The following is a 16,627-nucleotide window of genomic DNA, read 5'->3' as shown; positions in this document are numbered from 1 at the left end:
AGCCGGAAATGACGTCAAAGGAATGTCCCTTTCGAACTAAGAGCCCCGAGTCCATGTCCCAAAGGGACGTGGCAGAATTTTTTTTAAATTATAGAAACAAATTTAATACAAACAAAAAATGCATTATTCACAGAAAATTGTAGAATTTAAAATCTCCACACGACAAAGGACAAGGAAAGGAAAGAACACAAAAACAACCAAGAAAAAGAAAAGTCAACCAACAAGGCTGCACGAGTGCGCGCGCACACACACTATATGTGTATGTAGCTCTAAAACTTGTGTTTTGAAGTGCATGTTGTATTGGAATCTTTTTATATAGAGATATATTTGTGTACCTTTAACGTGTGCATTATGTATGTGTGTGTGTGTGTGTGTGTGAGAGAGAGAGAGAGCGTGGGTGTCTGACCTATTTGTATAATGTGTATTTTGTGTGTTACTCGTGCGTGTGCGTGTGCATATCACTTGTGTGAACTGGCTTTCTCCGGAATCTGCACCATCTCGTGACTCTCTCGCGCGTGCACGTTTGTGTGCATTCCTCTGACGTTCCACCGACAAACAGCATAATTGGCCAATGAGAGCGTTCGTCGGGTTCCGCCTCGTCCAATGGGAGTGCTGATTGTTGGGCAGTAGGCGGGGCTTCTGCGTGTCAACGGTCGACGGAGAAGAAGAAGCAGAAGAAAGATGGCGAGAAGCGGCCGGAGTTTACGGAGCGTCGCCCAGTGCGTGAGACAGCTGCAGGACAGGAGCGGCGTCCAGTGCGTGAGACAGCTGCGAGGCCGGAGCGGCGTCAGGTACAGTCCACACATCCATCCGTCCAGACAAACTGTTTTCAGTTACCTGTCCTCACAGGGAGTCGGAGACTGGAGGCTGGTTAGCCAAACTTGGTTAGTCGGAATCATGTCGACGGGCACAAGTCAACTAGTTCCCGTATACGTGCCGACTAGTCCCATTAATCTTGTTGAGTAGTCCAAGTAAGCATGTCGAGTAGCCTCTATAAACGTGTCGACTGGTGCCTGTAAACACGTTGGCTAGCCCTAGTAAAACATTTTGATTAATTCCAGTATGTGTCGACTAGTCCCCATAAACGTGCCAACTCGTCCTAGTAAACATGTGTGCTACTCTCTGTATACATGTCTCGTACCCCTAATCACGTTGGCTAGTCCTAGTGTACATGTCGACTAGCCCTAGTGTAGGTTCCTGATTATTGAAGCCTAAGCTTGACGCTCCTCTCTCCTCTTGAAATACACACGTGAAACAAACACTCCACAGAATCCTCTTGATTCATTTAAACCCTTTAGTTAAACTTACAGTCACGTTACAAAAACATAATGTCCACAGAAAAACAAATGAAAAACAAAGATAACATCCAGAGATACAATGAAGAGAGAGAGATAAAGAGGTCAAAAAACTGACTCCACTCCACTTGCCTGACTGTGTCTGATGCAGGACAGCCACACCCATAATGAAACTCAGATTTTTTAAACAGGCAATTAAATATGCAAACTTAGAGAAAACCTCAGTTTACTCCATAACATCCAACAACTCTTATCCATATGGATTTTTAACCTTAACTTATTTATACACATATTTTCAAAAGTAATTAACCACAACATGAACTGTACTGTGCATAATCATCTGTGAATATGTTAACCTGTAAAGAGTCTCTTCATATCTCAAACGCAAACAATCATTTAAATATGAAGTCACATATTTTCACATTGATAAACTCAAACTGTATTTAAGCTTCTACACTTAGTAAACATGCTCACTGGTCTCCGTAACATGTCAAAGTGTCAAGTAAAGTCCCTTCATACGTGTCGACTAGTCCCAAAAGTTGTCTTGGTCCATTGGAGGGGCTGAACTGTGTTTTCCTGGGCGTCAGGCGGTGTTCTGATTAGGTGTGTGTGTGTGTGTCCATCCCTCAGGTATTTGTCCTCATGTGGGATCCTGATGACTCGTCCTCACCTCGCGTCGAGCGTCTCTCCAGGACACTTGATCTCTCCTCCAACACGTCACTTCTTCAACCTGACAGACTCTTTCTCCAGAAGGAAGGAATATTCAGAGAGACGGATCATCGGGTGAGGACAGATACCGAGACTCGTCTTCTTCCTCCTGCTCAGTGAGCTCTGTGTTTCCTTCCTTTTCTCTGAGGTGAAATCCTCTAATCCGGCCTCTGCTTCTGCTAAGGATACTTCAGGTTCTTTAAAGACACCAGTTTGTTTTGACTGAATCTGAAGCTGTCGTGTGGACAGTACCTGCATCTTATTAATTGGCAAAACTAGTAGCACACCTGTCAACAATATTATTGAATTATACATGCAATCATTAAAACATTGCTGTTGTTAATTGCAGATTCTAAACCACACATGCTAAATCACACTCTGAGGTAGTGGGGCATGTGTGTGCACTTTTCCTGGTTCCCTCAGCTTCCACCGCTACAGCCACGGCTCCCACACAGAAAAACAGGCCTATGATATAAAACTCAGAAATCCAGTTGAGACATGTTGGTTCTTGTTCCGTGCCAAGTTGATAACGGGGTCAAAATCAGAGACCTGACCTTTAACTAGCTGTGTTGACTCAGCTGTCCCAGATGAAGACGGGTCTGGAAACTTCTGATACTTTTACTGAACCCATGACTGAAAGGCAGAGGGATGTTTTTGGTAAACACTTCACGTGACTCGAGACAACAAAGGTAAACGCGTTTCACCACGCAGAGCGAAACGCCCTCTGCAGTGGAGCCCGGGAATTGACGTTAGCACTGACGTAGGCGCTGAAGGGAGGAGCAAGGTCGTCTCGGGCCCCTAGGCTCCCCTTTCTATACGGGCCCCTATTACACACACGCACACACAGAAAGCCTGTAAAAGCTGCTGTTTTCACGCTGAGCTGAGAGAGCACTCCACTGCTCCACCATGACGCTGTAACACTGCGTGTCCTGCAGGTACTCCATGCAGGAGATCTACGACGTGGTCTCCTCGGTGGAGGACTACCGGCTCTTCGTTCCCTGGTGCAAGAAGTCTGACGTGATCTTCAGGCGGTCCGGGTTCTGCAAGGCCAAGCTGACGGTGGGCTTCCCCCCCGTGCTGGAGAACTACACCTCCCTGGTCACCACAGTGTGCCCCCATCTGGTCAAGGTGAGCAGGACCAGAAGGTCTGAGTCCGGTCCCCGCTCTGGATCTGAGTCTATCCTGAGTCGAATGAATGGATGGACGTGTGTTTTCCTGTAGAGATGAACGGATTAATGTGGTTTCAGGCGGCCTGCTCGGAAGGGAGGCTCTTCAACCACCTGGAGACGGTTTGGAGGTTCAGTCCTGGTATTCCTGGTTACCCTCGGACCTGCACCGTCGACTTCTCAGTGAGTCTCTCTTCTCGTTTCTCTCATTCACTCGTTCATCAGTTGTTTTCTACTCTTTATTCATTCTCAAGTCGAATTGTTACCGTGAGGGAAATACCGTGCTAATGCCAGCAGCTAGCAGTTTAACTTCATTCCTGTTCTCCTTCTCCAGATCTCCTTCGAGTTCCGCTCCCTCCTTCACTCCCAGCTGGCTCACGTCTTCTTCGATGAAGTGGTGAAGCAGATGGTTTCTGCCTTCGAGCGTCGAGCCGCAAAAGTGTATGGAGCTGAGACAGAGATTCCCCGTGAGCTTATGTTCCATGAAGTTCACCACACGTAGCGCGCGCACACACACACACACACACACACACACACACACACACACACACACACACACACACACACACACACACACACACACAGATGCAGTGCCTTCACCTTTCCACCAGGACTCCTTCTGGACTTCATCATCTGACTACCCAGATCGGACCACAGCACAGCCTGGACACACACACACACACACACACACACACACACACACACACACACACACACACACACACACACACACACACACACACAGTGAGCTGTGATAATTGGTTCGGTTTGATCTGAACTCCTCTCTGTTTGAACCAAACAATGTTTTGTGACTGTCTTTGTGTAAATATTAATCACCCGTGGCCTTTTTGAAGAAACGTCGGAGACTCGATCGTAGCGCAGCGGCGCCTCGCGACGTTTCCTCTCGGGGATGGTGGCTGGCTTCAGTTCCGGCAGCCATGTTTATATTTGATATATGTTAAGTATTGACCACACAGGCATCAGTGAAGTTCAGATAAGTGTTAAGTTACATATCTCCTATATATAGAAAAGCTAAAATAGAACTATTAAAAAAAAAAAAAACCTCTTTAGCAGCGCTAACTGCTCACAGTGCTAAGCTGACATAGACGAATCATGTTCGTGGAGACACGACATTTAAAATGTTACATTGTAGGTGCAATTTCAACCCTTAAACTGTTCTTTATCACTTGAAGACACGAATGCTAACCTCCACATTAGCTGAAACAGAAATGTCAGCGTTGGTTTTCAGAGCTGCTCTCACATCGGAACCAAATGAACAATAAACTGTTCTTATAAGCTAGCTTTGGTGCATGTTCCTGTAAAACCTCAGAAAGTTGAGACTAAAATGCAGAGAAGGAATTATCGTATCTTGTTTAAGAGTTAAAACGTTGGAATTGGTGATTTTTCAAATGAAATACAGACTTATTACAGCCCTTTGTAATGAGACTGTAGTGATTGTAACCTGTTAGCTTAAGTGGCTTTAGCGGCGTTGAAAGCTAGCTTTGAGGCTATATTTCACATTAGCAGAGGTGAAATAACTGATTCACTTTTAATGAATTAGGATGAAAACTCATGAGACCGCAAAGCTGAACCATCAATAGAAAAATAACCGCAAAGTCCGATTTATATAACTGCTAACTTCTAATTCTGTCAGTCACTGCTGCTATAGTGCAAACCTAACGTGAGGCGCGTACAGCAGAAAGACAATTCAGATTTGAATTTTCTGTAAGAACCTCATGTTTGCCTCCATATGAGCTCAAAATCTATCAGCTTCTTTGTTCGCTAAGACGAAATGAAGCCATAACATGCTAAGAAGAATGTCGATACAGTAAGCGGCCACCAGGCGGCGCCGCAGACCGTCTTGCTTGTTTTTCTGGTTTTTTTCCCCTTCTTTTCATGTATTTATTTGAGTTTCATCTTCCTGTACCAACCGTATTTTCATATGTTGACTCATAAAGTATTTTTCCAACAAACAAACTGTCTTTGTTTTTCATGGATCTCTGTGAATGTTTGAAATGACCTTTGACCTGTGCCATGTTCTGTGAACAGGCTGCTCTCCTAACAATGTCAAACAATCAGAAAAGATAATAAAAAAAACACATCAGACCATCAGTCTTCAGCTTTAAGCTCCCTTTGTTTGTTCTATTGACTGGTTCTATTGATCAGCGTTTCCTGGTTCCTAGTTGTCTCCATTTCATTGCTTCTCATCAGGTTGCAGTTTTTTCATCAGAGAAACTCCAGAACTAAACCAGTGATGACATCTTGGTGTTATCAAGCTGCAGATATGTCAGAAGTCAAAGGTCGGTCCCAATTTCTGTTCTGTCAGTATGCAGACTCTCATACTAGGACCAGGTGAAAGTTTGCAGCCTTTTAGACCCAGTTGGAGATCTGTGGAGCCGTTTCATGTTCTTTGAACCCAGTTGGGCTCTTCTGGACCCGGGTCAGGTCCCCAGACCGCTGATTGGATCCTCTACTCTGGCCTGCTGTTCCACAGTTTGTCCAGCAGAGGGCAGAGTGAACTCAGGGTTTCTGTCACCTGCTTTTTTCTTCCTGTTTGAGCCAGTTCTCAAGATTATTGACTGAAGACCAGAGTAAACCCCCCGAGTCTGGAATGAGGACAGGACTCTATAGGACTCTTTAGGGGGGACTGGGTCCTACTGACTGGGACTACTGAGTCCTGGATTGGCATTAGCCTGTTCGCATGGGTCTAAAAATCCTCCTCAGGATGAGGATTGTAAATGTCTCACATGAACACCTCGGTGGATCCGATTCACTCAGATCAGATTGTCAGAGGTGGTCTACTCGGACTGGTAATCCGCTTGAGGCTTCATATAAACAGCTGAAAACGGATCGTGTTACAGGAGCTCATTACTGGTTCAGCTCATGTGCTCCCTCGTATGTAGAGTCACGTAATGACGTTCACAGAAAACAAGAAGCCGATGAATCAGATCTTTTCAGGACAAATGACTGCTGAGACGGTAGAAACGCAAATAGAAGTAACCACAGTGCCAGAAGCGTGGCCACAATGTGGATCAGTTCAGAGGGAAACAGGAAGCAATGAAGTGCACCTCTTCCTCTCTGAGAGCTCTGCAGGTAGTGGCCATGAAGAGACCGTATCACCGCTGCATCACCGCTTTCAGTTGAATGTACATCGTGTGTACAAATCCTTTGAAGATAATTGTTTTCAATCCGATTGTCATGCAAACGAAGCCAGAGATGAGCTGACTGATGAATCGCTCAGCTGGATATCAGACTCTCGCTTCACATTTCAGTTCGACTTAACCTGTATGACCATCAAGCATGAGGTCAGAACCTGTGAAAGACTAAACTGAGTCTCAGCTCATCATGAACAAGCTCGGTTCAGGTGGGACAGCATGAAACGGTTGTGTGGGGCTGGAGAGAGGCCTCTTCGGCTCAGCGGCCCTGATTCTGAACCAGAACTCACAGTTCTGAGCAGTTCTCATGTTCGGTCTGATTCCCGTGACTTTACTGCTGTTTAACACCGTCTCATGTCAGCTTCTCCTCACACGGAAGGAGGCGTTTCAAACAGTGGCCTCATTTATAAGACAGTAAGTGGGATTCATACTAAAAGTGTCCGTGTACCAACTTATAAAACCATACGCACGCACACACGCACGCCTGCAAGCACTTTTCTCTTAATAAATCCCAGTCAGCTTGGAAAGCTGTGCAGGTGGATCCTCCTCCTGTCCCGCCCTCAACACGCCCACTTTCTGCCATATATGGTCGATGCAGAGTGCCTCCTGGATATTCTGCCTGCTGATCGATGGACTTTAATGTTCAGTTGTGCCCTGGGTCTGGGTTCTGCCGCTGCCCCCTGTCTGTACTCGCCTTCACTCCTCCTGATGCATGATGGGTGGGATGTCCGCCGGTCGTCTCGGCCCTGAGGGCCTCTCTGGGCTACCACTGGGCTTCCCAGGGGTCAGAGGTCATATATGCATGATCGCTGTCACATTTGCATGATCACGCTGATCTTTATTAACTTTTCATATTCTGCATGTGGATTCAGTTACCTTGTTTTCTTGTAGTGAGTCAGACTAAGGGTTATCTGAATTAGGCCTCTCCTGATGCCTTTGTGTAATTTCATGCCTGGGTTCTCAGTTTGCACGTCCCAGTTCACTACAAGCTATTTTCTCCAACAAAAGTCCGTAAGATGCCCTCTGTCATATCTTTATGCAGGTGCAGTAGCCGGTCACCTGGAGTGTCGATATTAAATAAAGACCGTCATATCTTTGCACTCTCTTCCCTCTCTTAACTCATTTTGTTGTTGTTGTTTGCTTGTCTGTTAATTTGTTTGTTTCTTTCACTTAAGAAAGCATGTTAACAAGAGGAGCTTGATACTTATAAGCTCCTCTTGGAAGAGAAAATCTGTGGGGCACATAACAGCAGCCAGACCTCCATTCTGCTGCTTCCATGCTGGACAGGACAGATTGAAAAAAAAAATTGTGGCAGAGAAGACGAGGAAAATTTAACAGAGTGAAACAGAAGCGCTTGTGGTTTCTTCAGGTGGAGGCCGGGCCACACCCAAACCCACACCAAAACAGCCTCCATCCTTGGGACGACCAGCAAGTGTGGCAAAGTGTCTGAGAGGGAGGAGACCACAGCGGAGTGCGGTAAGGTCCAGTTCGATCTGGCTCGATCTCCGACACAGTAGTGGCGTTACTCCAATGCATTTTTTTTGTCAAATTCAGCAAATTTATTCTCACTTTCTGCAAACTGACCTCTCAGGGGTGGAGTTTGAAAGGAGGGGTGTGTCTGTATTTGCTTCCACTTCAAATGTCAACATCCTCAGCAATGCAGCGCTATAGAAACTGTTTCCACTGCTGTAGGAGCAGTACAGGTCCACGTTTAGATATCAGCTCAGATTATTAATGGAACAAAATGTGGATTCTTATTATCATGCTTTGATTGGCAAAGATATACATGTGACATTTCCAGCCATCTTCAGGTACCAACGTGGTTTACTCTGCAAGTATTTTGGATCATGCAACGCTTTTAGTTACCTTTACGAAAGGAACATACATCCACCAATATGTTACTTCAAATGTTTTGCAAGATATACAAATAATTGCAGATTTCAGTTTATTGTAATTTATTAGAAAATATAAATATTGAATCCTATATGGGAATATATTGCTAATATATGTTCTCCAATATACTTGAATATGTTTTTGTTTCTTAAGACCAGCAGGCTGATTTCCAAGCAACATGGCCTCCTCCTCCTCGTCCTCCTCGCACTATCCACAATGTTACTCAGTGGAAATGTACGACAACCCAACCCGTAGGGGGTACTCTTAGCTGTAGGGGGGTGCTGCTGAGCTGCAGCCTGTAGGGGGCGCTCTGAGCTGCAGGGGCCGCTCTCCCTCTCAGATTTTCTCCTCCTGTTTTGTAGGCAGGTCTGCATCCTCGGCTTAGAAAGTCACCACTTCTTTTCTCCTCCTGTTTTCACCGAAAAGAACGTTTGGCCTTCTGGAGCCACATCAAAGAGGCAGTGTGTGTGTGTGTGTGTGTGTGTGTGTGTGTGTGTGTGTGTGTGTGTGTGTGTGTGTGTGTGTGTCGGGAGGCTTTTCTTCGGGGGTCACCCCTCCTGCCACTCATGCTTAGCTGGCATTAGCAGCCTCTTTCCTGGAGTTAACTCTCTCAAGCAACAGAAGCCCGACACAGAACCCGAGGTTCTGTTTCCACCGTCGGAAGAGAACAGCTTCGCTTTTGAGGTTTAGTATCAGAAAAGTTCCATATTTAAATTGAGAGGCTGAAACTGCAGTTTCCATGTCAGACCACAAGTGGGAGCTGTGTTTTTATGGGAGAACCACATGGAGAACAGTTCCACATAAAGCTATCAGAACTCCAGTCCTTCATGGTAGAACCAGTCACAGACCGGATGCTCTGTTTCACATCATAGTGTTGTACGCTGTCAACCAAGCTGAAAGTGGTGGATTAAAATAAGGGAACATTTCATTGTTGGCAACAGTAACATCATTGTAAAACTGGAAAAAGTAATGATTAGTAAGATTCCTCGTTACTAAAATTAGTAACGCCGTTTATTTGAACGCCCTTACTCCCATCACTGCTTACTACAGCTACACATTCTTCTTGTTGTTTTTATTTGTTTAGATTAGTGCGTCCATCCACATTTCCTAGTTTGGGAAGCCCTGGTGTTTGTTAAATTCTTAAAATGGATTCTTCATCTTTCTAGAAAAACCAGAGAACTCATGAGCAGAACTCGGAGCTTCAGAAAAGTTTCCTCTGTTTAAAGATGGAGAGTTGGGAGAACTTTGTTCTTCCGATACTCTGAATATCGTTTAAAAGAGCAGATGAAACACCAGAGATGCTAAATGAAGAACCTAGATCCATGAGGAACACCATCATTCCCCTGGTTCCTTGGGGGGGCTGTGTGTGTGTGTGTGTGTGTGTGTGTGTGTGTGTGTGTGTGTGTGTGTGTGTGTGTTCTCTCTAAAGTCTCCTGCAGTCAGTCTGTTGATATGTTAAACAGCCACATGAATGAAGACAAAAGCATTAAAAATCCAAGGTGGAGGAGGAGGAGGAGCAACAGGAGGAGCGGAGTCAGTCCTCCTGACAGAAACATGAAACATTTTACTGGAAGTAATGTTAGCATTAGCATGTTGATTAGCAGTGGCATTCTTCAATAGCGGTCAAATTCTCTTTCTAAGGACTGTCTGTGTTTTCAGCTTATTATATCTCTATAACCAAGGTGTTAGAGGGAGGGAGATGCTCTATAATCTGGATGGAAAAAAAGTGAAATAAAATGTAGTATTTGACACCATGTGCAGCGATATCACCAGCAACACTTAATCTTGAATAAGTGACTGAATAGTTTTAATAGAACGCTGTTATTGATTCACTGGGTGGATGCTCACGTAAAACTATCGATTCTGAGCCTTTGTTTTGAAATTATTTCAGTTGTTTCACTTTTTTGTTTTTTCATGTCTGTGCATGAAAACACTGTTGAGTTTAAAAAAATCGGGAAGTTACCGATGAGCTTTGGCTTGAATTAAAGTTCAACTTATTGAGCAGAAAAGAGAATATTCTTTCTTTACCAGGGACACTTTCTGCTTGTTTTGGTTGATCAGGAAACTTTGTGATTTTCTGTTCTTCTCTCTCAGGTTCAAGCTGCTCTGTGTCATCACTCAAATGATTTAAGAAGTTGAAAATGTTCCTAGATTTGGGTCACAGCTCGTCATTCAGGGGTGACGGAGGATCCTGAAGTCAGAGCAACTGAGAATCTCTCTATACTCTGGAGATTTGAGGGAGCAAGATGCTCTATTATATGTTAATGAACATGTTTAATTAGAGCTGTCCTATTGTGTGAGGCCGAAGTGCACATGCATGTGCGTGTGTGTATGTGTTAACCAGCTCTTGTATCTTTATTTAGCTTTTTTTGCTAACAGAGTGAGTTCAGAGCGTCTGAACCAAACACACAGCTGCTGTCTGGACCTCCTGCTGCATTATTCACACACTTCCTCTATGATTTATTCACCACGGCCTGACTGGGGCTACGCACAGTAGCGTGTGTGTGTGTGTGTGTGTGTGTGTGTGTGTGTGTGTGTGTGTGTGTGTGTGTGTGTGTGTGTGTGTGTGTGTGTGTGTGTCCAGGTGAGGCTGAGGCTTCATGTTCTCACCCAGAGTCCAGAACCCAGAACCCAGAACGGTCCCGCTGGCTCAGCTGTTCTCAGGAGGGATGTGCTGCGATGCGGAGACACAGGTCAGGGGTGTGTCGCCCTCTAGTGGTGCTGCTCATGAGGGCAGAGACAATGTAGAGAGGCAGGACGGGAACCAAGAACCGGGAGTCCTGCTAGGCGTTCTACTTACAGACCAAGAACTCCATCACGGATTGTCAGTAGGGGTTTGTTCGTATTGATAACAGCCACTGCATGACCTTAAAAAAATCGAATCTTCGTCATGAGTAACCAGGGGACTGACAGTGTTCCTCAAGAGAAACCAGGGTACGGATGGTGTTCCTCATGAGGAACCAGAGGACTGATGTGGTTCCTCATGAGAAACATTTTTCTGCAACTCTTGTTGGTTTTTGAGACCATGTCTAAGTCTTTGTCTCCTTTCAGATGAAGTAAAAAACATCACGTTTTCCTTCTTCCACTGTTCAGAGATTCAGCTCTGTAACGGGCCAATCTCAGAACCTGTTCCAAGTGAAAATGCATGGTTTCTTATTTAGCTTGAAAAATTGCTTTTATTAAATGTCCACAGTTTTGCTGGACCTGATAGAGGGACAAAAAAGTACAGGAGCAGTTCTACAGAAGCAGAGGTTCAGGACCAGAATCAGGACCAGAGCAGAGTTTACACCACCTACATGACGATGAAGTCCGAATGTTTTCAGAACGTCATGCTCCCAGTGAGTCCCAGCTTCGTTGTCATGTAAATGGACCCCAAAACAAAAGAAAAGTTTTGCGTTTTCACCTGAATTAGTTGTTTAAACAGGACCCCGGATACTTCCGCTGGAAACTTGCTGTGTTTGGATTTCACTCACTTTGTCTTCGTTTGATCGGAATGTTTTTTCTTCATCTCAGCAACACAACAGCATCTGGTTCTAATGGAGAAAACAATCCCTGAGCAGGAAATGATTTCCTCACACGCTATACAGAAGGGCTCACGTCAGCACTGTTGGCTTTCTGCTGGAAACAGCTGCCCTGATCAACCATTAACCTTCGTTATCCGGAGGTCTTCCATCTCTACAGCCTCGTCAACTAATGTCTGTTTTTAAATCTGTGTGCTGTCATCCGCAAAGAAACAAACTCAGCAGAAGAAATCTAATTTTCCACAACGTGCCACCATCACTGAAGAAGTCAACCAGCTGACTAAGGTTTCAATGTTTTTCCTGTCTTCTCTTTGATCATGGTGAAACTTGTGACCAGAACTGACTCAGCTCCCAGTCAGAGTGAACGTTTCCTCTTGAATGTTGTTGTTTATTGATGTCTGTTCACTCCTGACCAACACGAAGAGACTGTTTAAGAACAGGACACAAACCGATCACATCCTTCAAAAATAAACTGAAGGAAACTTCACTGATGAATGAGTCATCAGATGAGCATCAACACACACGGAGACCACATGGACCAACCAATCGAAACTAATCACGAACCACTCACTAACCAATCAAGACTGATCACTAACCATTCACTAACCAATCAAAACTAATCACTAACATCACTAACCAATCAAAACTAATCAAAACTAATCACTAAAAATCACTGACCGATCAGAACTACTAACCATCAATAACCAATCAAAAATTCTCACTAACCACCACTAAGCAATGAAAACTAATCACTAACCATTCCCTAACCAGTCAAAACTCATCGCTAAAAATCACTGACCAATCAGAGCAACTCACTAACCATCACTAACCAATCCAAACTAACCACTAACCGATGCAGATGTTTCCTCCTGCTGATGTTTTGAAGTTTCCACATCGAGGTGTTTTTCCTGCAGACGTGAGCAGGTGGAAGCAGTTCAGGTCATGTGTGCTGTCTGTGACCCGGGGCAACATGCATTATGAAGCACAGCATGAATTCACTCATCCATCTTTCATGTAGATGTACATGAGGAGAACATGTGGTTCATGTCTGGTTTACCATGTGGTGGAGATAGAACACTGTCCAGGGTGATGGCGGTGGTGGTGATGATGATGATGATGATGAGGAGGAGGAGGATGATGAAGATGATGGTGTTGAAGGTGATGATGATGATGATGATGATGATGATGATGATAATGATGGTGTTGATGATGATGATGATGAGGATGATGAAGATGATGGTGTTGATGATGATGAGGATGAGGATGATGAAGATGATTGTGTTGATGAGGATGAGGATGATGTTGATGGTGTTGATGATGATGATGATGGTCATGTTGATGATGATTACGATGGTGATCATTGGGATTGACGATGATGATGTGATGGCGGTTATGATGAAAATGACGATGGTGATGGTGATGTGATGGTGATGATGGTGAGGATGATGATGGCGATGGTGATGATGATGTGATGGTGATGATGGTGAGGATGATGATGGCGATGGTGATGATGATGGCGATGGTGATGATGGCGATGATGATGATGATGGTGATGATGATGATGGTGATGATGATGATGATGGCGATGATGATGATGATGATGGCGATGATGATGAAGTAGAACAGGATTATCTGACACACAAAGGCAGGGATGGAGAACAGATGTGACGAGACGAGGAGAGATGAGATGAGAGTGTAATCTGATGACAGGCCGCTGTGAGCTGATGACAGCAGTGAAAGGAACACATGTTGGAGTCTTCATCAGCGGGAGTGATGTTGAAAGAGAGCTGCTCCATGAGCAGATTAAGATCTGTGTGTTGAAAACACAAAGGCAGATTATTTCTGTCCGCCTGAATCCACTTCTGCTCCATGAGTTGATTTTCAAGGTCGATTCTGACCAGAAGTCTTCAGCTCTCTTGTGGCGGTCTGAAATGAAAACTTTGCTGAGATATGAAATTAATTTCTGACAATAGTTAATAGAAGGATTATACAACAGTTTGATTCTTACTGCTGAAGCTCTTAAAGTGTCTGAGTGAGACTCAATTTTCAACTGGTTCTGAACCAGTTCTGGTCCTGGAGTGGTCCTGTGTTTGCATCGTGTGTGTGTGTGTGTGTGTGTGTGTGTGTGTGTGTGTGTGTGTGTGTGTGTGTGTGTGTGTGTGTGTGTGTGTGTGTGCTTCCACCTGTGACCGAGGCGTCCTATGAAATATTGAGGCGGTGGTCCAAAGATAGCGTGGTGGGTGGAGGTGTTGGTGCTGCTCGGTGTCTGGCCTCTCTCCGTCAGCAGCATTTAGATCACTGAGTGCGCCTTCAATCACACTCTGCTCCGGAATATTAAGCTGAATAATTCACAGCAGGGTTCAGCCAGAGTTCTTCAGCCCAGAGCCACGTCCTCACTGAGATCTCAGGAGACCAAGTCCAACCTTCAACAGTCAACCTTCAGAACCGGCACTGAATCAGCTCCATCCCGGTTCTGCTCTTGGTTCTTCTGAGTGACCCAAATGGACAATTCAGCAGAGCCACAGATGAATTACTTTATAGACATACCATTTCCCGACAAAATACTTTGGTCCATAACATAAAAAAGTCTTCTCCTGGACCGTAAAACTAGCTCCTCAGAAGATCCAACAGGAACTCTGAAGATCCAATAGCTTCTTCATAAGATCAGAGAGGTTCTCAGAGGGTCCAATAATCTCTCAGAAGGTCCAACAGTATCTGAAAAGGTCCAGCAGGTTCTCAGAAGGTCCGCCAGCTTCTGAGAAGGTTCAACAAGATCTCAGAGGGTCTAGTAGTTTCAAAGAAGGTCCAACAGTCTCTCAGAGGGTCCAACAGTCCCTAAGATGATCCAATAGTCCCTCACATGGTCCGACAGTCTCTGTAAACCAGGTCTCTCAGACCTGGTTAAAAGCCCTCTGGTCTCTGGTTACCCTCTGGTCTCAGTCCTGTTTTACAGACCTTTCCTCGGACCTGGTGCACAATCCAGGAGCCTCATGTAGAAACGCTGCTCATGAACAAACGGACCTAAATGACGCTTTACGCCACGTTTGTACACAAAAGCTGTGATTTATAAAACATAAAGGTGTCGGGAGAATGCGACACTGGTATGTCAGCTTTGATCTTTTGAGCATTCTGGAGACGAAGGAAACTGACAAAGCAGATGTTTAGGTGGAGGATTGAAGCCATCTTCATCTCATACATTTAATGCCATCACGTAACAGACTGACAGATCCTCGTAGTCATACCAAAAGCCTGCAGTGATGTGTTCGCTTAGTGAGACCATTGGCCCAATACTGGATTTGCAGCACTGTGTTGATACGTCATACTTTCACCTTCAGATGATACGGAGGGGCGAATAGTACTGATTGATTATTCATGCTGAACGTACAGAGTGCTGAGCGTAGTCGGTGTTTAGTGTGGGGGCTGAGCATGCTGGGTGCTGGGTGTGGTGATGGAATGACAACAGACTGAGGACAGACTGCTCTAACCCCCCCTGCTCTTCCTCTCTTTTCCTCATCCTCCTCTTCCTCTTCCTCCTCTCTCCCCCTCTCTTCCTCAGACACTCAGACTTTTAGTTTTACTAATTCATACTGAAGTTATTTGAAGTTTTCAGGATTTTAGCTTCCGCTCAGCTCTGTTTTTATGTCATCACCCAATGTCATCAGACCTGAAGAGTGAGCGCTGCCCCTCCTCCTCTCTCTTCCTCCTCCTCTCTCCTCTTCCTCCTCCTCATTCTCCTCTTCCTCCACCTCTCGCTTCCTCCTTCTCTTCCTGAACTCTCCTCTTCCTCTTCTCTCTTCCTCGTCCTCCTGTCTCCTCCTCCTCTCTCCTCTTCCTCCTCTCTCCTTCTCCTCCTCTCTCTTCCTCCCTCTCCTCCTGTACTCTTCCTCTCCTCCTCTCTCCTCCATTGACACTGATATTAGAGCTGGTTCAATTATACTGGTGTTAGCAGAGTTGTCTATAGGTCATTTCAGAGGTGGTGGAGTTATCAGTTTGTTCGTTTTTTTGTGTGTGTGTGGAGTGATCAGAGTGATCTCTCTCTCTGTGTTGAGTGTGTGTGGAGTGATCAGAGTGATCTCTCTGTGTTGGAGTTATCAAAGTCCTTTTCAGCTCATCCTCATCTCCTCCTCCTCCTCCTCCTCCTCCTCCTCCTCCTCCTCCTGCTCCTCCTCCTCCTGCTCCTCCTCCTGCTCTCCTCCTCGTTTCCCCCTCCTTGATTAAAAGCTCCAGACTACAAGCTGTTGCAGCTTTTCTCTGTCACAGCTCACTTCTCTCCAGCCAACACAACATGAATCTTTCAGACCAGCTCCGGCTTGCTCAGAAAACTTTTATGACTTTTCTCTTGTCTGCTCGTCACCACAGACAGACAGACAGACAAGCAGGCAGACAGAGGTCAAACATTAACGTACTAGAAATATAAAAATCCACCATTACTTGTTTTCATAAGCAGATAAGCGGTTGAAAATGGAAGGATGGAAGGATGGAAGACCCTGGGGCGCACCTAAACTCATTCCGATGCTTTTTTGGGAGCTTGAGTAAACACACAAGACAAGGAAATTGTTGACAATGTGAGTAAATGAAAAATGCTTGAAAATGGTGTAAAATCTGTGAAATATGTGTTTCCCAAAATGTCTTGTTTGATGTCGATGGACCACCTGACGACAGAGCTAAAAATCTTCTCTGTAGGTGAATAAAGGATTCAGAGCAGATTCAAATCTTCAAGCTGACTGCAGTCTGAGGTACTTCACTCTTCTGATGAAATACAAGTTGATATACATCAATTCTCACACTGGCACTAAAATGTAAACAAAGCTTTGAGTCTTTGGATCAGAAAACCATTGAATTTCATATTTCTGGAACTGTAGATGAGATCAGTTGACTTCTTCTGTCCA

The 16,627-nt window shown here is 44.9% G+C and overlaps 1 protein-coding gene across 1 annotated transcript; it reads left to right on the top strand.

Moving 5' to 3' along the window:
* Positions 1–661: 661 nt before the first annotated feature.
* On the top strand, positions 662–5,137 carry coq10b (coenzyme Q10B). The gene is made up of 5 exons (XM_030111725.1): positions 662–791; positions 1,926–2,078; positions 2,939–3,131; positions 3,251–3,352; positions 3,504–5,137. Exons 1-5 carry the CDS (start codon positions 682–684, stop codon positions 3,669–3,671), a joined length of 726 nt encoding a protein of 241 aa, XP_029967585.1. The 5' UTR covers positions 662–681; the 3' UTR covers positions 3,672–5,137.
* The last annotated feature ends 11,490 nt before the right edge of the window (positions 5,138–16,627 follow it).

This window comes from Salarias fasciatus, chromosome 16, assembly GCF_902148845.1.
Source record: "Salarias fasciatus chromosome 16, fSalaFa1.1, whole genome shotgun sequence".
Lineage (NCBI taxonomy): Eukaryota > Metazoa > Chordata > Actinopteri > Blenniiformes > Blenniidae > Salarias > Salarias fasciatus.
This window is presented reverse-complemented; position numbering and strand designations above follow the sequence as displayed.